This window comes from Brachyhypopomus gauderio, chromosome 14 (assembly GCF_052324685.1).
Source record: "Brachyhypopomus gauderio isolate BG-103 chromosome 14, BGAUD_0.2, whole genome shotgun sequence".
In the NCBI taxonomy this organism is placed as follows: domain Eukaryota; kingdom Metazoa; phylum Chordata; class Actinopteri; order Gymnotiformes; family Hypopomidae; genus Brachyhypopomus; species Brachyhypopomus gauderio.
The window spans coordinates 10,780,475-10,807,924 of NC_135224.1; the positions used below are offsets into that span (position 1 = coordinate 10,780,475).

General features: G+C 47.4%; 2 protein-coding genes across 17 annotated transcripts; both read right to left on the reverse strand.

The window, feature by feature from the left end:
• Positions 1–682: 682 nt before the first annotated feature.
• Positions 683–10,165, reverse strand: mtmr1a (myotubularin related protein 1a). Of its 16 annotated transcripts, none has more exons than XM_076973699.1 (18): positions 9,737–10,165; positions 9,114–9,219; positions 8,774–8,797; positions 8,213–8,236; positions 7,116–7,178; positions 6,559–6,634; positions 6,332–6,426; positions 6,102–6,209; positions 5,840–5,941; positions 5,627–5,710; positions 5,350–5,499; positions 4,818–5,006; positions 4,285–4,470; positions 3,764–3,970; positions 3,523–3,615; positions 3,295–3,408; positions 2,988–3,164; positions 683–2,006 (listed from the first exon to the last, which is right to left on the reverse strand). In XM_076973699.1, exons 1-18 carry the CDS (start codon positions 9,838–9,840, stop codon positions 1,839–1,841), a joined length of 2,070 nt encoding a protein of 689 aa, XP_076829814.1. In that variant the 5' UTR covers positions 9,841–10,165; the 3' UTR covers positions 683–1,838. The 16 variants fall into 16 exon arrangements, with proteins under 16 accessions (XP_076829814.1, XP_076829813.1, XP_076829820.1 ...); XM_076973698.1 differs by having other exon boundaries at positions 6,559–6,637; XM_076973705.1 differs by lacking the exon at positions 8,774–8,797.
• Positions 10,166–10,798: 633 nt separating this feature from the next.
• Positions 10,799–26,621, reverse strand: mtm1 (myotubularin 1). Its single transcript, XM_076973716.1, has 15 exons — positions 26,534–26,621; positions 25,187–25,254; positions 23,073–23,145; positions 22,105–22,199; positions 20,459–20,569; positions 19,464–19,565; positions 18,075–18,158; positions 17,706–17,855; positions 17,305–17,490; positions 16,437–16,622; positions 15,318–15,521; positions 15,106–15,198; positions 14,609–14,722; positions 13,645–13,821; positions 10,799–12,804 (listed from the first exon to the last, which is right to left on the reverse strand). The coding sequence occupies exons 2-15, from the start codon at positions 25,250–25,252 to the stop codon at positions 12,625–12,627; spliced, it is 1,821 nt and encodes a 606-aa protein (XP_076829831.1). The 5' UTR covers positions 25,253–25,254; positions 26,534–26,621; the 3' UTR covers positions 10,799–12,624.
• Between the last annotated feature and the right edge of the window lie 829 nt (positions 26,622–27,450).

A 27,450-nucleotide genomic window follows, 5' to 3' on the forward strand; every position in this document is an offset into this window, starting at 1 on the left:
GGATGAGTTCTATAGGGAAAACCTTTCTGAAAGGTTTTGGATTTGCACTGCCAGTGAAGTGATTGTATGTCAGCTTTGCAACAACAGCGACACAGATCAGACTGTAATGCTATACAGTAGGGCTTTGGAATCACTGTACTGAGGTCATGAACTTTGACCTCAGACACATATGGCCTTCTGCGTGCAATTCCACTGCTATCACCAGTGCCTGGTTCACTTTAGTCTATAATGCTGCTGAGGCACAAGACACTCACCATCGAGTGCAGGCAGCCAGAGGCGATTTAAGATCAGCTGACAATCTCCACTGCTAAAACCTACAAGTTTCTGCTGTTTTTTAGCACTACAGATCTGGTCTCCAATCTTCTTATCTCACTGGCAATTCCGAATTGAAAAAAATAACCATGAACAAAAAAAAAACCACAATAAAAAATAAAAGACATGTTCTGCTTTGTTTTCTTTCCTTCACTGTTCTTTCAGCTGCTCGGTGGGAATACTAACCGGATTGTACTTGGACTAGAACCACCTACATTATAAAACTTAGGAAGGTTCTGTAAACGTTCAAGCCCTGTCTGGAAAAGAGCTCCACGCTACACTAATTCGAGTCTCTGGGCAAGAATCCCTGCATTCACCTTACAGCTAAACATTGTTCTGGAAAACAACATTCTAAAAGGGCATTTTGTAAACTTGTATTTTGATACAATTTTATTATTACAAACACATAAATGATTAACTTTTTCCATACATGACCATCTCCTGTTCGCGTGCTGGCAGGACTGCACTGTTCCCGTTGCAGCTCCAAGTCTCACGAAATACGTAACTTTAAACTACGCACAACAAATGATTAGGCTACAAATCAAACATCTGGAGTGAGTCAGCATTGTTTTGAATCATCCTAAATGAAGAACCGCTGCATTTTAAATAAATAACATCAGGTAGAGAGGTGTCTGCTAAGCAAAGGTACAAAACATTTGGGGTGGCTAAGGAGCAAATGTGACATGCCTCTGGTTTAATTGACAACATCAACACTGCACTGATAATTCACAGCAAATTGTAATTACAGTTAATGGCTGTGGATGTAACAGCAGTGACTCTACAGATGAAACCCTTACTTGTCCTGAACAAAATATACATACAAGATCAGTAAAAGACTAAACGATGGCTGAATACCACGTACTACAATCACATTTTGACATAGTCACAACTTTAGTGGTTGTGTAGGTTGTGTATTAGGTATCTGTACCAATGAAAATACCTATTTGAACTAAAAACTCAAAAAGCTAGCACACCTCAGTGTGAAACGAACTTAAAACAGAAAATTAAAAAATACAATATGAAAAGAGAACATTCTTCCCTTGAAAAATGCCAAACAAATGGAATAAAAGTTCAAGTAACAAGAAATCACACACAAGTGGTTTATAGAACGGAGCGTATGGCACAGAAAGTCAGGAGGGTAGACAGGCAAACTCAGTGGGTTGGGAAACCACTTCAGACACCAATGGAGAGGATCCTTTCCCCAGCTACATACGAATATATTAATTATTTTGTTGATATTTACAGCTCACCTGTTAGATAAAAAAAAACTAGAAACCCAGATTAAAACATACTGACTGTATCATAAAATACAAAGGAACAATATGAGAAGCACCTTTTCACAGCTTATGAAAAAGTTAATCCGGAACCTTCCACGAGTTGTCTATGGCAGTACGGGAACATGAGTGTGTGTGTGTGTGTGTGTGTGTGTGCGTGTGTGTCTTTGGGTTGGCCTTCCGCCATATCACATTCTTGCTCCAGCCTGAGTGTGTTTTAGTGGAGAAGTGTTCTGGGGCAGTGGTGAACATTCAGACAGCTGTGTGAAGTGGTGTGCCACCGTGTGAGGGCGAAGAAGCGTGTTCTGAGGATGAGGAGATGGAGCGTGATGAAGATGCTTCTCTCTGCAGCTCCTCCACTTTCTTCTGCAGCTCAGCACGCAAAAACTGCAGCTCCTTCAAATTCTGATGCACAGGCATCTGTACAAAAGCACAAGGGAGCAGAGACACTTCAGCTCCAAGACAAGATGGCTGCATGTGTAGGGCCATTGATATCAAAACATTTTTACGATGTAATTTAATTGAAGATTAAATATTCATAAACAAAAAAATACACATAAAACACACATTTATTGCAATGTATTTCTTGGCATATTAGTTTTAGCGGTGTGAAATAATATACATTTTAATAATCAGTAAATTGCATATTAGATGAGCAAATGGTGTAAAAAAAAAAAAAAAAAGATAAATCATGTATATTAATACTGCAAGTATATTAATAGTTTCAGGTCATGCTGGTGATTTCTTGCACACAGAAAATACACCTGCCCTCTGTGCCACAGAGATTAGGAAGCCATTGCTTAAAAAAAATTAAAAAATAAATTAAAAGCCATGATGAAATGACGACTCATTGGCAACAGCCTGGTGGAGGAGAAACAACAAAACCAAGAAAACCACCTTGTGTGATAACCAGGCAGGTGTGATAACCAGGCAGGTGTGATGACCAGGCAGGTGTGATGACCAGGCAGGTGTGATGACCAGGCAGGTGTGATAACCAGGCAGGTGTGATAACCAGGCAGGTGTGATAACCAGGCAGGTGTGATAACCAGGCAGGTGTGATAACCAGGCCCCTCTACATTATTCACACACTTTAACTATGCTGCAACTCGGACGTGCAGCAGAGTTATGGGAGTACGTAGAAGCACCTCCCCCGCCCCTCTAAGTGTGACCCCATCAAGCTAACGGTGGAGAGTGTGTTATACAGTAGGACAACGGTGCCTGACTCACTACCAAAGCACGTGACATGCTGGAATTATGAGCAGTGAACTCAGAAGATGTTTACTGCACCAAAAGTTACAAATGCAGAGAACTGGGTCATTCCCATACTTTATATGAAGAAAGTGGGATTTTAAGACATCGCATTTCTTCAGGTGTGTTCAAGCCATTATCTGGCGTGCTCACCTGCGGTCTCATGTGAGGGTTCCACCGCACATAGTAGCCCACCCACAGCTCCAGATGCCGGAGACTGGCCAGTGGATACAACACCTGGTTTTCATAATCCACGTAAAAAGGGTTGGTGAATTCCTCTAGCTGACTGTTCACGTAGGACCACAGAGACACAGTCTTACTTTGGACTTCCTAAAAGAGAGTAAAGCATTGAAGAAAAGGGAGAGGAAGAGAGCTATTATAACACCTTAAATGGATTTGATTTAAGGAAAATGTTGTAGGCCACTATGTGTCCCCCCTAGAGTGAGGACATGGAACATGCCTTTTCCATTCTCTCCTGCTCACTGTTGTAGAGGAATGTACCAAAGAGGCAGCTGTAGAGGTGGTCGAGGATGGTAATGAGAAAGAGCTCATTGAATTCGAAAGCAGAAGGAAACTGTGAAAAAGAGCACACACAGTTATTACCACGAAAAATGTATCGGGGGGGAAAATCATCATGGGGAAAAGCATGCAGTGATGAATTCTGCACTTTCTGACAGGAAAACCTCACCTGTCTCATCATTTGCCACACGCAGTCTACGAACTGCACGAAGAGAGGGGAGCGCTCCGAGTTGGCATGGTTCTTATCGCCATGGCCAACGCGCTGTGGAGCAGAGAAAGCCAGGTCACCCCACACACACACACACACACACACACACACACACACACACTAATGAGCAGATGAGCCTGAAGGCCCGATTAAAGAGCTTTAGGAGGCGCCTGGTTCTCTGGAGGGTTCTGCAGGCCCTCACCGAGGTGAACTTGTGTCCGAAGCTGATCCACTCCTTCTCCAGCAGCGTCTGGAAGCCCCTGAGCGTGCGGTAGTGTGAGTCCAGCATCAGCATGGCCAGAGAGGTCAGCTGTGCGGTGCGGTCCCAGCCATCACTGCAGTGCACCACCACCGAACTCTTACTGGACTCCACCTTATCCGCTATACGCACCGCTCCTGCCAACAAGAGCTGAGCGCACACACACACACACACACACACACACACCTCAGCTGGGAACAGTGAAGATGTGGTGCTACGACAATCAAAATTGTTCAAAAATACCTTAAAACTGAGAAACTGCAAGAAACAAACATTTTATGCTAGACAGAGATACAATAATATAAAATAAAACAAGTCCATTTAAGTGCTATTACTAAACACGACAGTTAAAGAGCAAAATTTACTTTCCACCAATTGCACAACTAGGACAAACGTGTGGTTGTTGGTTTGGTAGAAAAAGTAGCAACACGTGTAAGTGCGTGTGTGTGTGAGATGATGTCTACCCTGATGTACTCGAGCCAGTGTGTGGTGTCTATTCCTGAGTGCCAGTGAAGCTCGTCGATGGTGGGATACACCACATCCTTCAGCTTACGAAGAGACTCCCGCATCACATGAATGTTGGGGATATCCAGGAAATTCAGCTCCACATTGGGATAGATGTTCTCACTCTCATAACCACCATCTTTGGACTGGTGAGGAGTGAAGAGGGGAGGAGTGAGGAGGGGAGGAGAGGAGAGGAGTGAGGAGGGGAGGAGAGGGGAGGAGTGAGGAGGGGAGGAGAGGAGAGGAATGAGGAGGGGAGGAGAGGGGAGGAGTGAGGAGGGGAGGAGAGGGGAGGAGTGAGGAGGGGAGGAGAGGAGGATGAAATAAAAACAAGCAGCTTTTTCAACCACAGCACTAAAATGTACTTAAATCTTAATCACTACATCACATAATTTAAAAAAATCCCCCCAAAATACCTCTGGGGCTGTACATTTAAAAACCATCCATACGTCCCGTCTACCGTCCTGCCGTAGCGAGACGCGTCCATGTTTACCTTATTCGAATCTGCCACGCTGAGCTGCCTGGCGTCAAATATGGTGAGCTTGTGTGATTGTGCGTTGGCGTCCATGATGGTTTGCAGGTAGCGCTCGTCATCCTTACAGCGGCGGTCGGAGGGCCCCACCAGCGGCTGGCTGCACCGCACGATGGTGGCCTGAGTCTCCGGGTGGATCCAGGACAGGACCTGGGAGAGACGGCGCTCGCAGTTGCAGAAGATGCGTTCTATAGTACATCTATAAAAAACGTATTAGAACCTCCCCACTCAGACCAAGGAGACCTCAACTCCTGGAAAGCTAAAACAACGGACTCTTTCTACCTCTTTCTCATTCGGCAATGGTTTTATGCATTTCCTAAAATTAAAAAATAATCTTTCACTGAACTGATACAGGCAAAACAAAAAAAGATCAAAATTCATACGAGCATCATTCTTAGCAATGCAGGCTACCACACAGAGGTGAAACCGACCCAATCAGTGTTCAGAGGACACACACACACCCGTGCGCACATCAGCATAAGCACACACTGACCGGGATGCGGTGCTTGGCCCTGAAAGAGGCTACTCTCTTAAGATCGTCATCTTTGAAGCTCGTTGGGATGACCAGCAGTGCAGGATACGTGTCACACACTTCGTAATTGCTGTTTATCTTGCTGATTGTCCAGCTTTCATTGGGCAGACCCTACAGACAGAAAGGCAAAGAGCTAGACCATCAAGAACACGGTTAGTATTATTCTATTCTAAAACATTATTCTGAATGTTTTAATATGGAGTAGTGTGGAGTAACGGTTATGGTTAAAACATCTCACCTGTCTCTTATACTCTGCTGCTGGATCATAAACCTTCCACCCATCTACAGGATATGCTTCTTTATATTGGAAAGCAAACAGCGGCTGAGAAACGGAAGAAGGTCCAGGTCCAGATTAATGGTTTTAAAAGCACTCTGGTAATGAAGTGGAACTTCACTGCACTGTGATCCTGCATATTGACAACCTGACATGAATAAAGACCGGTTCACTCACCAGATCATTGGACAGTGGGAAGGCATACTGAGTTATGAGAGTCTCAAGTTCCTCATTATTCTGTTCCTCCTGCTTGTACAGAAACCTGGGGCTTCTCATGTCCTGAGGGCGGAGAGAATAACTGAAATGTCAGTGAAGACCACCCATCAGCCTTTGAAGAGATCATAAGAGCAAACTGAATCATCACGATGTTATGCTATTCCATCGTTCTGCTCAAACTGTGGGGGAGGAGCTGATGGCGGGGGCGGGGGCGGGGCTTCACCTTGCAGACAATCTCCAAGCCCCGCATGTTCTCCCCATGGTTCTGGACACCGAAGCTCTCCAACCTGCTGATCGCGCCCAGGTTCACGTCCAGCACAAACGGAGGCTCCTGGACACATGCAAAGAGGGACGGGGGCATGAATCTGGTGACAGGGGCCGACTTCCATTCCACAAACAAACATGGTGGCGGGGTAGAAGGGGGGGGGGGGGGGTGCACTGGTGCGACGTTACCCTCTCCAAACTGATGAAGTACAGTTTGTAGTCAGTGAGCGTCAGTGTGCCGGTGACTGCTCCGGTGAACGGACAGATGTACGTTACATCTTTAGCTGGGGAGGAAAGCACAAGAGTCCTGGTGTCAGGGCGGGACCAGCTGCTGGGGAATACCGTTCAGCGCTATGGAAACGACACCGTGGAAAAGGGATGGGGGGGGGGGGAATCAGCACAGCAGAAGGACTCACCAGTGAATTTTACGCTCTCTCCGGGGACCAGTGGAAGTTCATCCATAGCAACCAGCTTTTGCGCCTCTTTCAATGCCTGCTACACAACCACGTTTAAAAAGCATTAGGACCGTGACTGGCAAAGGCAGCAGCCATAATGCACCGACCTCTCACACGTACACAGGGGCCTCTGCAGCACACCAAGGACACTAGGAACCCACAGACTAGCCTGCTGAAATATCACGTCATATTTAACACCACAGCAGCCATCGCAAGGTTGGTTTTTGCCTCCCTGAGTAACGTACACTGCGAAGGCGATTTCCGTTTCAGCAGTAACGCACTCTTGCGTGCGCGGCTCGGAGAGCTCTGCTCTCCTGCAGCCTGTGTTCAGTGTGAGGTTGAAAGACAAGCAGGTAGGGGAGGGGAAGGCGGCGTTCTGGGATCGGTGAACATTAGCGTGCGGCAGAGACAGCGGGGAGACAGGCTGGAAGGGGGGGGGGGGGGGGGGGGGGGGGGCACTGCAGCCTTAGTGGGCCAGAAGGGAGGGGTGAGGACCTAGAAGCTAGAGAAACACTTGCCCCAGCAGGAAGAGGCAGCTGAGACGCACTGTCCCACTGACAGCCATGTTCTTCACCAGAGTCCTGGAACCGGACACGGGGGTGGGAGAGGGGGAGGGGCACAGGGGTAAAGGGAGGAGCAGAGAACAGTTAACACTGCTATGCAGAAAAGCAACAGATTCACCAGACAGAGGAAGGAAAGGGGGGGGAGAGAAAAGAGAAAAGACAAGAGCGGCGATGGCAGAGAGGCCTGGAGGATGATGTGCGTGCCTCCCACACAGAGACAGGAAGTGTGCAGTGAGGAAACAGAGACAGGCCACACCCCTCACCTCACAACAGCAATACAACAGAGCTACCTAGCTTCCTTTATCATTCACAACCCATCCTGTAGAACATGAAAATAGCTACACTTATTTACGTCCACGTGTGTCTGGTGTAGGCTAATTTTTAGTATATCCTTCCCTGAAAATAATCGTTTTAATTACCCAGATAAAATTCAAGAAGCAACATCCATAATGACATTTTCATCAGTACAGAGCCCAACATATAATCCAATAGGATGAAAAAGTAAATAGTCCATACAGATTAGATGTACATGTACACTGGGGATCCTGAATACACAAGGCTCGGATTTAAGACAATGTGATGTTGAGCGAGTTGTCAACAACAGACACGGTTTTAGACAACATTCTTTTCTCAAAAATCGACTACATATGTTAGCCATTTCACCACAGCTGTAGTGTTATGGTCTGTTGCTAAATTCGGTTTCTTAGTGTTTGTCTGTTTGTTTTACTCTAACTACTGTAACTTGTCTGGCTTCCCCTATAGCCGTATCCTTTGCTATACACAAAATAAATACATAAAGAGAATAATAACTGCACAAGGCCTCTTAGAGTGCCAATAGTCTCTGATTTACATAGCTATGCAACTGTAGTTGACTACAGATGTGCTGTGGTTAGATTCTGAACATCTATCCTTCGCACAACCTGATGCATACAGATACATACATACTGAACAGTACAGACCCAGGATCAGGTTTGGTGCTTTCATAATCTAATAAAGTTAACTGGTTATGTGAAGGAGTTCAAAAGGCCAGCAACTCTCTGAGATAGTCTTACCCTCAAATTAGGCCTCCTGGATACCTGTAATCCACAGATAATGACATTTTAAAGATGGAATGAAAACACACACACACACACACACACACACACACACACAAATGAGTGGTGCTGGCTGGATAACTCTTATCAAGTCTGAGACTATATCACCAGAGAAAAGCTCAAACATGCAGCAAAGTGACCAGTGATTTATCAACCCTCTATTATCACATCAGCAACAACTGCAACGTTCTTGAGAATTAAAAAATGCAATGCAGGCCTACTGATTTTGGGCTATCCAGGGAAGTTGACTTGTTATAAGAATAACAAGACATCTTTCAGATTCTACTGAAACCTAATGACTGTACAACATTTGTAATAAACATACACTGAGACGCAAAGCAAAAGCTAGCACAAAAAAATGTCTTTTTTGGTCCATCTCCATCATAGTCCATAACGGTACAGAGCTATTTACACCAGGTGCTTTATTGGTAATGTACACCTCAATCAGCAGTGGCGCAATAAGACTAGGCGGAGACACACGTATGCACATCTGCATGCTTTTCGGCTCTGAACTCTTACCCTATACTCCGTCTTCCACCCAGTCTGTTGGTCAGAAAGCAAAATGCATGTACCACAATGATAAATATAACACCAACAAATGGAGATTACAGAATGTGTGGAACAGTACATTGACCAATTAGTCCTTTAAAAAAATCATAGCTGCCTATTCATTTTAATATGCTAAGATTGCTCTTCACTGAAACACAAGGGGAAACGAAACTAATTTCCTTCCGTCTACTAAAAAATGATCTTTAACCGCTAAACTTGTGCGCGGTCTAGCCATGAACGCTTCTTGGGTGTGATGACAACTTGAGCTGAAGTGGAACTGCTAGATGAGTCCAATATTTGCTGTGCTCACCTTACTGTCGCGGGGCGCTACCTCAGGAGGAACCGTGGCAGATATCTGACTGGAGATGGTGGCTGCGATCAGCTGCTTGCACCACTCCACATGAGAACCGGTGGGGCTGAAACGGGCCACACAGGACGGTCAGCACCGTGGACGAGGACTCGGTGGATCAGTGCTCATTTGAGTAATTAGGAGCGGCTACTTGTTTTTAATTGGACTTTTATTTAATTGTGTCCTCAATTAGAAGGAGCCAAGAAAACGGATTACGAGGCCACTAAATGTCTAGTGAAGACAGTCGGTTGTAAATTGGCCTTATGTGGCTGAATGATTACAACTCCTTCCTTGATATTAAACAGCTATAAACGCATCAAGACTAGGTCGCAAATTATGACTATATATTCGGACTAGTAAATGCATTCTCTGTAATAATACGTAGGCTAAACGGGTTTTAATTTGGGTTTTGGTGCCAGTGCTTCTCGTTACTTTTGAGTAACATGGACGTTTGGAAGCATGCTGGCAAAATAACAGACACACGGGATGGATGGTGTCGGCTGCGCATTGCGCGTCCAAGTGTGTGTGTGTTTAAGGTATCCCACGATATTCGTTTTCGCATAAAATGATGAGGCTGTTTTCACCTGTCCAACGAATCCCCGCTCTCTTGCCGAGACCCCAGGTTTCCACCAAACGTTCGTGGTTTCCTCAGCACGGGGCTGTCCGAGACAGACGCTTGTTTTTCCATTTCGCCCTCTTGACCACTAATCCAGGCTGTCAGATAATCTTTCTCCACCGACAGGAGAGTGATGCTTTAATCGGAGTTATTTTTAAGATGCCATTGACGTCTGCTGTTTTCCTCTGCTATCGACAAGAGGCTCCGGACGTGGTCATTGCTTCCTGTAGGTTTTGCTTTTCTGTTGCTGACAAATAGCGCTTGTGTTTACTTATAACGAGGAAGCGGCCATCTCAGATATGGACCCTCCACTCACTCACACAAAGTCCATTTCACATTTTTCTACCGTTGTAAGCATCAGCATCAGCGTGAACACACAGTACGGTCTTCACTGCTCGCTTCTGTGGAGCAGATCCGTGCCAGATTTTAAAGCAATCCAGACAACAAAAACGTGAAATCTAATACGTTACACAAAGGTAACGTTCCCTAACGTGGCAAATTGAAAAGCAAAAAAAGTTATTTATGAATAAATAATTGCTTGATTTATTTTACAGCAGGGTGTTTTTTCAAAAAAAATATTGCTGGCCTGGTTTTGTCATGAGTAAATGTAGGACAAACGCAATCTGCGCCCCTGAATTGCATTTCACTGTGCAGAACTTGTAATACATTCAACCTAAACCCTAAGGACATCATTGCCTTCTTGGTGAGACATGACGTACAGTAGGGTAACGTGTGGCGTCAGTATCGTGTAGGATATCGTGTATCCAGGGCTGCATGTGCTAGCTAGCTAACGCATTACTAACGTCTCAGTTCCCACACCGTCACGTAGGAACTTCTGAACCCTAGTGAGAACGGACCCTACATGTTTCTGTAACGTTGGTTTCATTGTACGTTTTTACTTCTTGCAAGTAAATGTAATTACTTCAGGAGTTCTTGTCCAGAGCTACAGTTAATTGTTGCAGGACACCCACAAACCCAAGTTATTCACCGAACAAAACGGCAAACAAGACTGAAATGCAGCATTGCCGTATACGTGTGAAATCTTTAAATTAATTTAATCAGCATTATTTACAGAACAAGAGCCGGCCATCAAACAGTGGAGCATACAGGAGGAAGAACAAAAACACAAAAGTCGACCCATGAAAGGCCCAACAAAGAATTCCTAAAAAATAAAAGAAACAAAAAACACAAGTGCAGCACTCCTCCGCTCGATCTCCCACACAGAGCAAAGGACTTGAGAACACTTCCCTACCGACAGCCTTACACACATTTGAGATTGTTCTCAAATCGGTCATAAATTCAACCTAAATGCCCACTAAGTAAAGAAATACATGATGTCCACCAATTACCAACTGTTCAACCAATCAAAATACATTTTGTTATTACTTTCCATTTTTATAAAACTGTCAAATTTTACACTGAATAAAATAATTATATTTTACAACAATAGAACTTTTCAACAGTAAAATAGGCTTTGTTGAGGTAATTACATAGTTATGGTACTTGTAAAAAATAAAAAATAGATTTTCCCCCTTAAAAACACAACCAACAGCAAAGTGTTTGTGTTTGTTTTATGGTTTTTTTCTTCTCTATTACTTCTAACAGTATGGTTTAAACTTCATCTCCTCATTGAGGCCAAAGACTTCAAAAGGTAAGCTTTTCTGAGACAGCATTAGTAATAGCAACCAGGTGCCCTGCGGAACTGCCGGCCTTAATCAGTATTTGCAATAGGCAGAGCGGACTCTGGAGCAGCTCACCAGGGTCCCAACGTCCAGCCCATTATCTTCTGGCTTGAGCTCAGAGGAACCAGGTAGGTCGTGGGACCTTCCATCCGTAGGAAAAGACCCGCGACCTAGCTGAAGTCTCCGTGGCGATTGTATTTCAATTTAAGAGGTAACCCAAAGCCACAGGTGCACGGCAAACCCAAGGGCGATCCTGTCAAAGGCCAAAAGCCAAAAGAAGTCATTCTCCATTACCACTGATGCCACCTACAGAAAAAAAAGGTTTTGCTTATAAAATGTCTACTTGAGGTTATAGGATACCTCAGATAGAAAAGGCACAGAACTGGTCTCTCTAGCCACTAAACCCTGGTTCTGTTTGATAAGCGTATCCAAAGCATTTTTAGGACTTTTTCCTCCCAGTCTGCAGACGTGTCTGTCTTGAGCAGCCAATGCCCTGTATGCTTGAAACAAAACAACATTCACACAATGTCGAGACAAACACTTCGTGGACTCTCTCAAGACGAATGCTTTGTGGCGTGTCACGGTCACAAATTCGTCCAAGTCTACAACACTGACAAGGAGATTGCTTATAAGAACCTGAGGTCCATGACCTCTGGTTTACACTGGATTGAGTGGACATTAAACAAGCCAAAGTCAATAGCTGTTCATAAACCAGACGGCATTTCCCCAGGTAGTTCCATCACTGACAAATGAACCAATCAGAACCCTTCCTTTTCTCTCTCCGATTAGAACTTTGTTCATTCTGGTCTAGGGAATCACCATCAGCTCCAGACATTTATACCCTGGTGACCACACGACACACACTGTATACATCACATCCAACCACCTCATTCATGAGTCTATCATAACTTGCCTCCAACCACACGATTTAAGAAGAGCTATAGCCTCTTGCTAACATCACGTTCATTAGCACACAAAACAGCATAACACCATCTCTTTAAGGCTTCTCCTCACCCAGAACTTACTTTTGCACTAGGAAGGCTGTACTGTGACATTATTGCATAAGCACGTATTTTTGTGTTACTTGTTATCGCCAACATCACTACTAACTGTGTTATCATAATTAATCCTATTGCTATGTACAAACGTCCCGCGTGTTGGTGTGCCCGTGAGATCAGAAGGGCGTCTGCAGGTGTGTGATGTGCTGGTTAGGCGAGGAAGCATTTGGGGTGGAGCTGTTAGTCAGGTGGGTGGAGGACGGGGTTGAATCAGACAGCTGCAGTTCCTCCAGTTTCTTTAGATACTGATCTCGAAGTGCCAGGAGCTCTTTATAGCGCTGCTCCACCGGACTTTGCTGCAAAGACACACACACACACACACACAGTCATGAATGCGGATTATGCACAGCTGTAATTTGCGCATCAACCACTAGAGGGCAGAAAACGCACACTAATAGTGCAGTGAAAAGGGCCGTCTTTGTTGCTAAAGAAGGTCATCGTTGATTGATGCTTTTAGTAAAGCTCAGTGATCTCAGGCCTGGATGGAGGAGGGTCCAATAGAACACTACCACATCTCTGGGGAAAATACAACCACCTCACAGACAAGCAGGGAAGCTCGGCAGGATGCGGAGAAGTAGATGTTCACGCAGTAAGTTAACAGCGATGGTGTAACTTCTCTCATTGGTTGGAGAAATTTGGTGCTTGGCCACTAGGTGGAGGATGTCTTGATTATTTCTTTTTTTGCGGGTGTGTAGACTGCACGTGTGAGGTTTATTTATGTCGGCTGTAAATCCACTGTGAGAGACTGAGTGAGCGTGTGCTGGTGTGTGTGTGTGTGTGTGTGTGTGTGTGTGTGTGTGTGTGTGTGTGTGTGTGTGTGTCTGCTGTGGAGATAAGGTGAGAGAGCAGCAGCTCTCTGTACTGCTGGGCAGGACGTAATTAAACTGGGGAAAGAGGATTTTCTGCACCACTGAATCAGAGAGGGTGGTTGACTGACTGACTGACACACACACACACACACACACACACACACACACACACACACACACACACACACACACAAAAGAGGACATAAACAAGCATGCACATCAGTCACACAAAGAACTTTCACCAAACAACCAGAATCATGACATCTGTACAAGCAGCCAGCCTTCGGTCACAGGTAGAGCACCCAAGCCTTCCCGCCGGTGTCTGACCTGATGCCGTATGCGAGGGTTCCAGCGGATGTAGTAATTCACCCACAGCTCCAGGTGGCGCATGCTGGCTACGGGGTAAAGCACGTGGCTGGACTCGGACGTGTAGAAGGGGTTCACGTAGGCGGCCATGTCGCTGTTTATCAGAGACCACAGAGACACCGTCTTTGCCCGGACATTCTGCAAAACACCAGGGAGTGGGGAGGAGTTGACATGAGTGACAGCTCTCAGTAAGACCGTTGCAACGAAAGCACAACCTGGACAGTCACAGGTGAACTCTGGGGTCAACACGGCCAAGGAGGTTGACCGTCCCAGCAGGCCGAGCAGTAACGGCGGGGGCAGTCCGATGCGCCAGTAGGCGGCGTTTGCGGGTGGCGGTTCGGAACGGGCGAGGTGGCAGCGTGGGTGGGGGGCCGTGGGCCTGGCACGTTCTCCAAACGCTGATGCTGTCGGGCAGGGCTCTGGGGGGGGGGGGCGTGGCATGAATGTTTCATCTTTCCTAAGTGCACTCTGTTCTCACCCAGACCCACTGAAGCATGACCCCCCTCACTCACGCTCTACTTCCCACAGTGAGCAAACACAGAGAGAGAGAGAGAGAGAGAGAGAGAGAGAGAGAGAGAGAGAGAGAGAGAGAGAGAGACACACACAAAGAGAGATACAGTGTAACAAAAGGGAGGCGAGAAAGCCAATTAAAGTGAAAACTGTCATCTCCAAAAAAAAAAAAAAACACCAAAAAACGCAACAAGCCGATGGGCGTATTCTGACGTGAAAAGATGGAGAGGTGGCATCGATCTTCAGGAGAGCAGAGGGAGATGAACAGAAAATGTGATATAATGAAGCAAAGTCAAATGCTTAATGTTAAGAAATAGCTACTCAAAAAAAAAAAAAAAAAAAAAAGTCCTGTCAACGGAAACAACAGATCTGTGCGAGCGTGGAGTGTTTTCGGGTGTGTGCGTGCATTTCTCACATTGCTGTAGCGGACGCTCTCGCAGTTGTAGAGGAAGGTGCCAAAGCGACAGCTGTACAGGTGGTCCAGGACGGTTACCAGGAAACGCTCGTTAAACTCAAAGGCTGTTGGGAACTGTAGGCAGAGCATAAGAAGAGTCAGATGCATGCACTTTACACTACACCGGCAGACGAGCACCCACAATGCCCGGAGGCTGGGCGGGTCTATAACCTCACCACATTAGCAAAGAATCAAAAGTGAGATCTCAAGTCTCCAACAAACTAAATACCCTCACCTCAGCTATACACAGAATGCAAGGTAATGGAAAATAATGTATTCAAAGTTAATGAATATAAAAACCTGCTGTATGTACATAATTATGAGCCTGGAGAACAATGGTTTGGATTAAGGCTATAGCGTTGTGGTCAGGAAGCTACTACCCAGGGGAAGGGTTCAGTGTGGCCCAGCCCAGAGTAATGAGAGCACAACAACATGTGGAAACAGAGGCGGACCCACACCTGTTTGGTCATCTGCCATACACAGTCTATGAACTGCAAGAATATGGGAGACCGGTCCTGGTCCGCGTGGTTTTTGTCGCCATGGCCGATTCTCTGTGTATACATGCACACGCACACGCACACACACACACTAGTGAGCAGATGAGCCTGAAGGCCCGATTAAAGAGCTTTAGGAGGCGCCTGGTTCTCTGGAGGGTTCTGCAGGCCCTCACCGAGGTGAACTTGTGTCCGAAGCTGATCCACTCCTTCTCCAGCAGCGTCTGGAAGCCCCTGAGCGTGCGGTAGTGTGAGTCCAGCATCAGCATGGCCAGCGAGGTGAGCTGCGCCGTGCGGTCCCAGCCGTCACTGCAGTGCACCACCACCGAACTGCCCGACGACACCTTGTCCGCCACCTGGATGGCCCCCGACAGCACCAGCTAGGGAGGACGGGTTGGAGGTGAGGGCTGGCCAGCGTCCAATCACACTCAGTGCTTCATATGCAAATGGGTTAGGGGTTAAGGGCTAATCCTAATCCTGTGAACCAGCCTGCCCGCGGAGGAACTGTTCTGTTTCTGAGCAACTCAGCAAGTCAGTGTCATGGTGGAGTGTTACGCATCCAGGACGTTCTAATATCCTAAATATAACAACTGTGACTATTTACACAAAATGCTGGCAGAAGCAGAATGTAACGGTGTAAATATACCGAGTTATAGGTGCACAAATCCACCAGGGAGTCGTTTCAGCGGTTATTTTACAATCTAACTGGCTTTAACTGATCTAACTGGCTTTCTGGTACACAGTGATGGTTGCTCAAAATATATATTGTGCTGGGCATCAAAACCTGTCAATCACAATTTACAGTGTGACAATACTAATAAAATAATTAGTATTTTAATTACAGCTGTCACAAATGACCAACTCTGAAACAATGCACAACGAGCAATGGAGTCTGATTATTTGAATGATTTCAAATTAAAAGCATAAGAGCTTCTTGGGCAAGGTGCTTTAAGGCCACTGAGATGTACGTGCTTTTTAAACTGCTTTTGTATTTATTTATTTATTTTAAAATTGCACCATTTCTGCAGCATTGGGAACAGTAAAAAGCAGAACTCACTTTCTCTCATTGTTTTCATGCCACGAGAAGCCAGATTTGCACTAAATGCCTCGTAGGGATTTGACACCGTGCACCACAAACACCTGGAGCTTAACGGCTTCAGCAGCCACAACCTAAACTGCACATGGTGTATTGGTCAGGGCTCAGTCGTGGGCTCGGCTCCGTAATGGCACGCTTAAGTTACCCCGGCTCGTGTGTGAGTGAGCGTCAGGAGAGCAGGGGCACCGGGGAGACGTACCTTAATGTGCTCCAGCCAGTGTGTGGACTCCAGACTGGACAGCCAGTGGGCCTCCTCCACGTTGGGGTAAACAATGTCCTTCAGCTTCTTCAGGGACTCCCTCATCACGTGAATGTTGTGGATGTCCAGGAAGATCAGATCGGCGTTCTGGTAGGCGTCGTCACCCTCGTAGCCCCCTCCGGTGGCCTAGGGATTGGGGGGTGAAGGTTCAGGGGTTAAAACGGGCCTTGTGCTGGGGGAGCGGTGGACGGCATGCTCGTCCCCGGGCTGCAAGCGTCTGCGCAATTTGGGCTGTGGGTGGAGCTACGGGGTCAGGTGCTTCTCCACACTCAGGCATAGCTGGACGTGCTGCACGGCACTGCGGTATTAAGAGCCCTGCTGGGCAGGAGGCTTGTGCTTTTTCCACGCCAACACACACACACACACACACACACACACACACACACTGACTGCCCTGTCCCCCAATTGCTCAACTCTACCTCACTTACTTCTGGTTGCATGATGAGTAACCACTCAAGCAGACAAAACTCACACCCCTACAGACAGGATGAGAACAGAACACAGGAGTCTTTGTCTATGGGCTGAAAGTACAACAAACCCCATATAAATGGATCTAGGCTCAAGTGTGGGTTATGACGCTTTGGTGATTTAAGGCACAGACGAAGCCACATTTCAAACCCAAGATATGAAACGCAAGTTAAACCGGTGCGACTGCCTGAACTTGACCTCAGTTAATAAATACTCAAGTGATGATTCATCAGGACATCAGAAGCTGCTTATCTGCACCCCGTCACCATCCGCGCATCTAAACAACCCGGGACGGTTCGAGGTGGGTCTCTGGAAGAGCCGGCGGTATCACTGCGGTCACCTTGTTGGCCACGGCGTTGACGTTGGGCCTGGCGTCGTAGATGGGGAGTCTGGCCGTGCCGTTGGCCTCGCGGACCATGTCCAGGTAGCGCTCGTCGTCCTTGCTGCGCTTCCCGCTCATGCCCACCAGGGGCTGACTGCAGCGCGTGATCACCGCCTGGTTCTCCCGGTGGATCCACGACAGAACCTGCGCGCACCGCCATACACAGACGCACCACCACCGAGTTTTAGAGCGTGCCGAATTGTCAGCCGACTCGTTTATCGTGATTTAGAAGCCGACGGTTTGGGATTCAAGTCCTCAGCAGCTCACGGCACGCGCACAGAGACACACACAAACAGAACAGAGGGTGGTTCTGTCCGCTCGGAGGCGGGCCGGGCCCTGCTGGTGCCTCCGGGTCTTACCGGGATCCGGCCGCGCGAGCGGAAGGTGGCCACCCGCCGCAGGTCCTCGTCAGTAGCTTTGAAGGGGACCACCAGGTGCATGGGGTACGTGTCACACAGCTCGTAGTTCTCGTTGGCGAATGAGATTCTCCACCGCTCGTTGGGCAGATTCTGGAGAGCAATACAAACAGATCCTTAAGGCCATAAGCTAAAAGGCCACACTGATGCTCAGCTCCGCGAAGGTCAAATGTCATGGACGTGAAATGGAGATGACCAGCCAGGGTCTGGGGACCATATAAAAATAACGCTGAAGACCTGATGCGAAAACATACATTGAACACCTCAAGCACTCTCAGATACGGCAGGATGGTCACAGACGCTGCTTCTCACCTGACGCCTGTACTCGTCTATGGCGTTGTAAACGTTCCAGCCGTTCTCCTCAAACTTCTCCTGACTCAGGTACGCAAACAGTTGCTACAGGAGGAGGGATGACATGACAGACATCTGACTCAGGACAGTCATTAAGGAAGGCCATTTCAAGAATTTCATAAAATACATTTTAGTAGGTGGGGGCACAGTATCGTTGTTTGTAATATTGTCGTAATATCGACCTTAGCCTGCTATATGCAAAATTTTTCTTGCGTTTTGCGATCAACCTCTGACATTTGCAGGCGAGTGCGTTGAATGTACGAGGAATCACGGCATGATTCAATGAACATGAATAATCCAGACCTGCCTTGAACGAGGTCGTATCGACGGTACGCAAAGCATTTTGCAATATGGAGCGAAATATATTATTACTATAGAATTTAAATAGTGTTACTCCAAATGCACTTTCTTACAGGCAGCAAGACAGATGATAGACAGACAAGCGCACAGGCAGCAGCAGGACGACCTGCGAGACGGAGGTGGGTTACTATGCCGAACGTCATATACTCTAATATGCAGCATAACAAATAAAAGTCTCATTTAGAGTGAATTGTGTAACCTAAAACATTTGAACAACTGATGTTCTAGGAACTCTGTTCTGCTGTCTGGGGCGTCTGCTGTTAGGGCGCGCCTGAAGCAGGTTGTGGGGGCGCGCGTGAAGCAGGTTGTGGGGGGCGCGCGTGAAGCAGGTTGTGGGGGGCGCGCGTGAAGCAGGTTGTTGGGGCGCGCGTGAAGCAGGTTGTGGGGGCGCGCGTGAAGCAGGTTGTTGGGGCGCGCCTGAAGCAGGTTGTTGGGGCGCGCCTGAAGCAGGTTGTGGGGGGCGCGCGTGAAGCAGGTTGTGGGGGCGCGCGTGAAGCAGGTTGTGGGGGCGCGCGTGAAGCAGGTTGTGGGGGCGCGCGTGAAGCAGGTTGTGGGGGCGCGCGTGAAGCAGGTTGTGGGGGCGCGCGTGAAGCAGGTTGTGGGGGCGCGCGTGAAGCAGGTTGTTGGGGCGCGCCTGAAGCAGGTTGTTGGGGCGCGCCTGAAGCAGGTTGTGGGGGCGCGCCTGAAGCAGGTTGTGGGGGCGCGCCTGAAGCAGGTTGTGGGGGCGCGCCTGAAGCAGGTTGTGGGGGCGCGCCTGAAGCAGGTTGTGGGGGCGCGCGTGAAGCAGGTTGTTGGGGCGCGCGTGAAGCAGGTTGTTGGGGCGCGCGTGAAGCAGGTTGTTGGGGCGCACGTGAAGCAGGTTGTTGGGGCGCACGTGAAGCAGGTTGTTGGGGCGCACGTGAAGCAGGTTGTTGGGGCGCACGTGAAGCAGGTTGCTCCAGGGACAAAGTAGCTGAGAATCAGAAGGGATGAACGTGTGTGTGAACTGACCAGTCCATGAGAGACAGGGAAGGCGTATTTGAACAGCTCCCCAAAGATGTCTCTGCGACTGTGGCCTTCCTGCTTCAAAGCAAACCGCAGGTTCCTCATGTCCTGCAAACACACACACACACACACACACACACACACACACACACACACACACACACACACACACACACACACACACACACACAGTTTAAGGGCAACAATCTATGAAGCTGCATCTGTGCATGTGGTGACGTGGAGAGTGTTTGGTTTGTGTGTAAATGCAGATATGATGCAGATTTATTCTCCAGGGCTGATCAGTGTCTTTAGGAAGTAATAAACTGAGGTTCATCTGTCTGAAATGTGTTATCAGAGTACACAGGGACGATAAAGTGACCCAGTGAATCCATGAAACAAACATCATGCCACCAGTGCAGATATAAACTAATATAGTTAATATTCAAAAGGTATGGATCACACTCGTATTCCAATGCAGGCAAAAGTCTTCTAATTCAGTCCGTCCAGCGTATTAAAGAGTAATGCAATGCCTACTACTTAATTAAATGAAATGCTTACTACTTACTAAGCCTATAAGCACTATCTTGCAATCATAAATGACTGACTTACGGGTTAAGTCCAGTGTGTGCTGTAGTTGGATTATGTTTATAATGGGTAATATGTTGATGGTATCCACTTCATTAAGGCAGACTGACAATCATTTCCTACACCAGAGGCCCGGGAGACAGCCAAAGCAGTGGGGTCTTCGGCAGGCTTTAAAACTAGCGCTCGTGGGTTGTGGGAGACCACCACTCGAAATGGTCTTGATACATTATTGCTTGATTTGTCTTCTCCTTAAAAGCATGCTTAAAATACACCTGTGACTGTTTAAATCTGCAGCCTAGGGCGCAGAACGAGGTCTGGTTCCCATTTCATATTTTAATATGAATATTTCAGCTGAGGTGCCGGTCAGTGAGACCGTGGGCCGGCGTATGCTCCGTGCAGAGAGAGGGGGCGGGTACCTTGCAGGTGATGTCCAGCCCGTAGGAGTTCTCCCCTCGGCTGGAGGCCCCGCCCATCTTCTCTATCCTGCTGATCACACCCAGGGGCACATCTAAGGTAACGGTGGGCTCCTGAGAGAGAGAGGCACACACAACCACCGCAACGTCAGTGTCGTACGCACATTTGTTCCTTAACGAATAATAATAAAAAAAAAAAAACGGAGAATCTGTTTAAATTTGTAATGTTCAGTGTTGCAGAGTAGAGTGGAGTACACAAGTCCACTACAGCGCTCAGCTTCATCTTAATTGCTTAGGGATGCAAGTTTAAGTGACAGGCCGTTTGGGGACAGTGTTCCAGACAGCTAGAGTGCTACATTTAATTCAATGGACAATCCAGCGAGTCTTGGCCGTCTCAGTCATGGGACGGCGTGCAGACTGTTGGCCTGTGCTTCACTACCCCACCAGGAGCACCGAGGCAGCTGAAATCTGCTCTCTGCTGTTACACACTCGTCAAAGTATTATTTCTACCTCAGTCAACAGTCTATACTGGTATGATGGGAAAGCCCCAAAAATAAGGGAACACCTGTTTCAGCCATCATCAAATATTAATCAACTCTTCCAGTGGGAAAATCCAATTTTCCTCCCCCTTCATTTTACTCACACACTCACCCCTTTAGTCACACACACACACACACACACACACACACACACACACTAAAAGCTGAGGCCTCTAGTGGGACTGCAGGTGCCTCTTGGCCAGTGCCAACTGCAGACCGTGCCAGGCCAGAGATGAAAGACTCGCAGACATGACTCCCCCCCCCCCCCCCCCCCCCTCCTCCTCCTCCTCCTCCTCCTCCTCTGTTTTAGCTCCCATCTCTTTTGTTTTCTTACACCCCACTGGTGCAGTTGGACAAACATGACGTGTGGCATTACTAAGAGACAGGAGACAGTGGGCCTGAGGGGAGACAGAACAAACCCTCTCATGGGTGTGTGTGTGTGTGTGTGTGGGGGGGGGGGGGGGGGGGGGGGGGGGGTGAGAGAGCGGGAGAGGAGAGTGTGAGAGAGTGACAGTGGTGGGAGGTGAGAAAGTGAGAGAGTGAGAGACACGAAGAGAGCAGGAAAGAGAGCGAGCAAGACGGTGAGAGGATTTTGAGACAGACTTGGCAAGTCTTCAGAAGGGCCGTGTTACTGAATGTAGCGCTGCAGAGGTGAGGATTGGGGAGGGAACGCGACTCCCACTGGGTGAGGCGCGCGCACACACACACTGATGCTCACACACACACACACACACACACACACACACACACACACACACACACACACACACACACACACACACTGATGCTCACACACACACACACACACTGATGCTCACACACACACACTGATGCTCACACACACACACTGATGCTCACACACACACACTGATGCTCACACACACACACTGATGCTCACACACACACACACACTGATGCTCACACACACACACACACACTGATGCTCACACACACACACACTGATGCTCACACACACACACACTGATGCTCACACACACACACACTGATGCTCACACACACACACACACACTGATGCTCACACACACACACACACACTGATGCTCACACACACACACACTGATGCTCACACACACACACACACACACTCACCATGTCAGTGCTCCTGAAGTACAGTCTGTAGTTGGTGATGAAAACTTTCCCTTTGAGCGCTCCATTGAACGGGCACATGTAGATGAGGTCTTTGTCTGAGAGAGGACACACAGGACATATACATAAGGACTGGTCAACATGGACATTTCTGAGACACACTCATGACCATGATGACTGTCCACCCCTCCGTCTCGCACAAGATCTGTGAGGACATCAAACTGCTGGCAACAAGAATGACGAGCTCTCACATAACATGGCACTAAATCACACTTGTATATTGTTGGATTAGATACTGAATATATACAAAGAATGAACAGATATAAATGTCTGCTGGCACTGTGATTTTGTATGAATATTTATGTCTAGTGGGACCCAAGTAGTACCATCTTCCTGCACAAAGACCCACACACACACACACACACACACACACACACACACACACACCTCTCCCTCCCTGCCTCATCAGATGTGGTGTCATGGTGCAGTGCAGTAATACGGGTTGTCATATGTGAGAGCTGGGGAGCCATTGGCGGTAGCAATCCCAGGAAAGGGTTCGGCTAAATTTAGTCCCTCCAGCCACGAGCCAACAGCCGGGGGAGCGTTTACTGTCAGCACAGGAACGGCAGAGAGCCCCACTGCAGCAGGGAGATAGCGGAGACCCAGCTGCTGGGTTAGTGAGGAAGCCCACCTGGAGAGGGGGCACTGAAAATGTCCTGCTTTAAATAATTAGCTACATTGATCCATGATGTGCATCACGGCACGTTAAGCATGACACAACGAGAACGTTAACGTTAGATAAAGAGACTACATCAGACCCAGAAAAAAAAATAGTCATGGTGTACGTACTGATGAAAGATGGTGAGGGTATGTTAAAACATACAGGTGCATGTGTACACACACACACACACACACACACACACACACACACACACACACACACACACACACACACACACACACACACTCACCTATCACTCGCTCCTCTCCCGGCAGTAAGGCAACATCTGCTAGAAGCTCCATCTTCAGACTCTCCCTGGATGCCTAACATCAAAACACAGCAGGCCAGACTTGACATGACTGGTGGTTGGGGGGGGGGGGGGGGGGGGTCCACTACTGGCCACACAAACACACTAAATGTACCTCTCACTGACACCATAACATGAGCAAGTACTACACTACATGGATGAGATGTTGGCTAGGTGTAGGCCCATTGTGTGTGTGTGTGTGTGTGTGTGTGTGTGTGTGTGTGTGTGTGTGTGTGTGTGTGTGTGGTGGGGGGGCAGGACATGACAGGTACAGCACTCAGCTGCTTCCACTACAGCAGAAAGGGAGAGTGACAGAACAGCAGAGGAGGAGAACAAAGCAGCAGCAGCTCTCTTTCAGTCTGTCTGCAAACACCAGTGTGTGTGTGTGTGTGTGTGTGTGTGTGTGTGTGTGTGTGGGGGGATCCAGCTCGTCTTTCCCGGGGCCCTTTTTCCTGCTGAAGCCAAGCGGAACACCGCCAGCACACGCGCCCGTTCCATTCGCTCGCCACAGCCCTGTGGCAAGATGGGTAATGACCTGAACTCTGCCCACTAGAGACGGGGCAGGGCGGGCGGGCAGCAGGCTTACCAAATGAAGAGATGTAGACTGGCTAATACATGACAAACACTGGGGCAGCACAGAAAGAAATGAAAATCAGTACAGACCACAGGACAAAAAAAGGTCAGAGGGGGAGAGAGAATGAATGGAGAAGGTCCAAGATAGATGAACACCTTGGACAGGGTCCACACACACACACACACACACACACACACACACACACACACACACACACACACACACACACACACACACACACACACACACACACACAGGTGTGAGTAGCTGAGGTAGCATATGTACAGTACAGCGGCTGCCCAGCTAAAAACCCAGCCGCCACGCCAACGCTCCATCTGCCCGCCATTCCTCGTGCCCACTGCCTGCCAGCCCTGCCAGTGTTTGTGTGCGTTTGTGTGTGCACGTGCCTGCTAGGCGAGGTCCCATCCCACTGTAAACGTTCAGTCCTCAGTGTGTTTAGTGGGCTGCCATCCCACTGCATTAGTTCAGTACTGAAAATGACCAAGCGCCCTCTTGTTTTCCATCACACAGAAGCCTAAATGCTACGGACAGTGAGGCCTTTTATGAGATGGCTGCAGGGAGACGGACAGCTGTGCTGCATTTCACTGCTGGGTGCAGCGAGCATGATGTGCCTCGTAACGGAGCGAAACAAGGCCCTGCCCTTGATGGGGCTCGGAGAGTTATGTGCACGACTCGGACCAAACTGTGCTCGTTACATCAGGTCAATACTGCGATTTCATGAAAACACCCGTCTGGAATACCTGAGGAGAGTCCTGGTCATGACAGAACGCATACATTTCGAGGGAAATATTAGATGATTTTGCATAATGTGGAACTACACCGTGACACCAATTAACAGCTGACTTTGGGCAGCCCTATGTCATGTTGAAAAATGACAAAATAGTTTCGTTCTCTGAAATCATTAAAGTTTCCATGAAGCAGGTTACCAGATGACCAGTCAACTTTGTAATCTATTAAAAGTTATGACAAATAGGTAAAGGTCCTTGAAGGGTTCATAGCGCAGACTTCATTTTCAAAACTTGGTGAACGTCAATAAAATTAAACTATTCTTGGTTTCTTGGCTGCACACATTTTTACAGAATGGCTTGCGCTTCCATCATCATGTTGCTCAGGTAAACAACTATTTTCTGTCATTTCTGCTTAAAGCTACAGAGGCTACCTAGCATGAGGCTACCTAGCATGGTATGAATGACAGGACCCTCTGCTGACAGCAATGAACTGCATCATTTATTAATGCAGCAACAGAAGGTCTGGCCCACCTATCAAAGCAGAAAGTCTCGTCACTGTACTCTTACGACAGACCACCTTTAGCCTGCTATTCTAACAGCGCTTTAAAGAAACAAACATCCTCCACATAATAAATACACATTAAGGGAATTAACAGTCCGTATTTTGGGGCAGAGTTGAATGAAGGCAGTGGGTGTGGCCAAGGGAGCTGTGTGCAGAGGGGAGGGGCACTCACGTTTTGGCTGGAGCTGTTGTTCTCCAGGGGACTGGAGTTGTACACCGGGAGGGGAGCTGAGGCCATTGCTGCAGAGAGGAACACAGGGATCAGGTTAAAGGACACTCCCCCTCCCATGAAGGACACTCCCCCTCCCATGAAGCCATGAGAAGAACAGATGCAAAAACACATACTGGAATCACTAAATGCGGAAACACATTCATAGGTTCAGATAATGAAAACTGGCAAACAGCCAGTTACAGACTGGAGGGGGGCAGAGGTGGGGGTGACGACCGCATGCAGCGCAGTACATCATATCTCATATCCCTGAGTCACAGTTGCACTTTGTTAAAATGTTCCTGTTGCTAGGAAATCAATTATTGAAACACACTGCCAATGCCATAAATAGAAAGTTTATCAATATAATAAATATTTGATTTTGTCTGAAATGTGATGGGGTCAAACTCTCAATTCTAAATGTATTACTGAAGCCTAAACTTCAAGGGCCTTTATGTAAATGACTAAAGGCAAGTGTGTTTACCAGTCACATGTGAAAAAGTCAAATCCTCCAGCAACAATCCGACAGTGACCATTCTAAAGCTTTTCTGAACATCCAAACAGCAATCACACAACGCTTATTTGCGAAAATAACACAGCCCTTATCCAAAACACGAAGACTCAAGTCACCACTCGGGCTATATTTAACCACAATGTCTGTAATTAAACTACGGCACGGTCAGCCCAAAACAAGCACAACAAATGTTTGCTATTTTCATCCTTCACACAGGAGATCACACCAACGGCAGCTCCGAGTAACTGATCATTTGTACAAGCAATGCACAGTCTGTAGCATTTAAATCTATTAAGATAAGTAGCTACAAACACCGAACCTGCAAACCAGAACCAGAAGTGAACCCAGCTAGCCTGGGACGGCTAACCAGCTAGCGAGCACTTTCTTTCGCTGACTTATATATGATGTGATGGAAAGTAAGAGTCACGGTCAGTTTGAGACACATTATTACCCCCCTGCCGGCTCTATTTCACACACAGCCGCGAACAACGGGGACCGTAACGTGAAAACAAACTTCGCCCACGCCTGAAAACGGAACTTTTCTAACTTTACTCTCCGTCAACAGAGCTAGCGAGCTAGCCGGCTAGCGAGGGCGTCCAGCACAGTTAACACACATACTCGTTCTCGGCACAGTGCGGGGACCAGGAAATAGCTCGGGCCTATCCCAGCGACTGCTTTGAAGTGGCAAATTTAACGAACTGTTATTTTTCGGAAGACGAAAACCTTCACCGCTCGCTCGCATATGGCACGTAATATGCAGCAGGCAGCAGTTTTCGCCCGCAAACGCGCATACTTACCCTATAAGTGCAATTCTAGGTTCCTGAAATCGCCAGTTCTGTTAAAACACCGCCGCAGGAAGCGCTCCGCCTGAGTCATGTGACAGCGGTCATCACACTGATTGGCTAGTTGTCAAATCGCCTAGTCTATCGATTTAAAGGAGTTGTATATTTTTGTCCAAATGTATCTATTGCAGTAAATATCCCGTTTAGCATCACACACTATCAGAACACACTTTATGACCAAAGATGGGGCACTGAGGATATATGCGCATCTGTGTCATGCACATCATTATACAACATAGAAGAATTTGGGGATGGGACCCTCTATAAATATTACTCATAAAACAACTAGAATTTAAATAAATCATTTTAATGATCTTTTTTATGAATTAAATAAAATGTAATGATGCAACCCGTGTGACTACGTAGAGAACAAGTGAAGATGTCACTCATTAAAGATGTCGGTTTGAAGGCCACAAAATCTGGGCTGCTCTATCTGCCTGTAGAGTAGACCTTGTCCTTGCTGTTAGTTTATTTCAGTCAGCTTATTATCATTAAAGTCTTCTGTAGATAGCACATCTCCATGAACAACCATAACACTGCAAGGCCCTATGGATAAAAGCAATCCTAAATGTCAAAACTGTACATGTACATGAAATGAACGGTGATGAGGGAAATAGTGGCATCCTCTGCTGGACTGTAGACCAGTGAGAGAGTGTAAGAGAGTATCATTAGGACCCCCACAGTGATGTGTGTCCGCCAGCTGCCCAGGTGTTTCTCCAGTCGCTTGATTATTGCAACTGGAAGTGTTGATCTTCTCCAACAGGACATCGGACCTCTACAAGCGACCCAAAATGCAACAGTGCAATTGGTCTTTGTCTGTCTGAAGTTCACATGTCACTCCACTGATTTTCCCTTCACTGGCATCCAATAGC

Excerpts from the sequence above, each read along its gene's own strand:
- mtm1 (XM_076973716.1), bottom strand. The coding sequence starts at position 25,252 with ATGGCCTCAGCTCCCCTCCCGGTGTACAACTCCAGTCCCCTGGAGAAC. Across the intron at positions 18,159-19,463 it reads TCCCTGTCTCTCATGGACTG|CAACTGTTTGCGTACCTGAG; the intron begins GTCAGTTCACAC and ends CTCCTCCTGTAG. Across the intron at positions 14,723-15,105 it reads TATGGCAGATGACCAAACAG|TTCCCAACAGCCTTTGAGTT; the intron begins GTGTGGGTCCGC and ends CTCTGCCTACAG.
- mtmr1a (XM_076973698.1), bottom strand. The coding sequence starts at position 9,840 with ATGGAAAAACAAGCGTCTGTCTCGGACAGCCCCGTGCTGAGGAAACCA. Across the intron at positions 4,471-4,817 it reads GCGTGGCAGATTCGAATAAG|TCCAAAGATGGTGGTTATGA; the intron begins GTAAACATGGAC and ends ACTCCTCACCAG. Across the intron at positions 3,409-3,522 it reads TGTGGCAAATGATGAGACAG|TTTCCTTCTGCTTTCGAATT; the intron begins GTGAGGTTTTCC and ends TCTTTTTCACAG.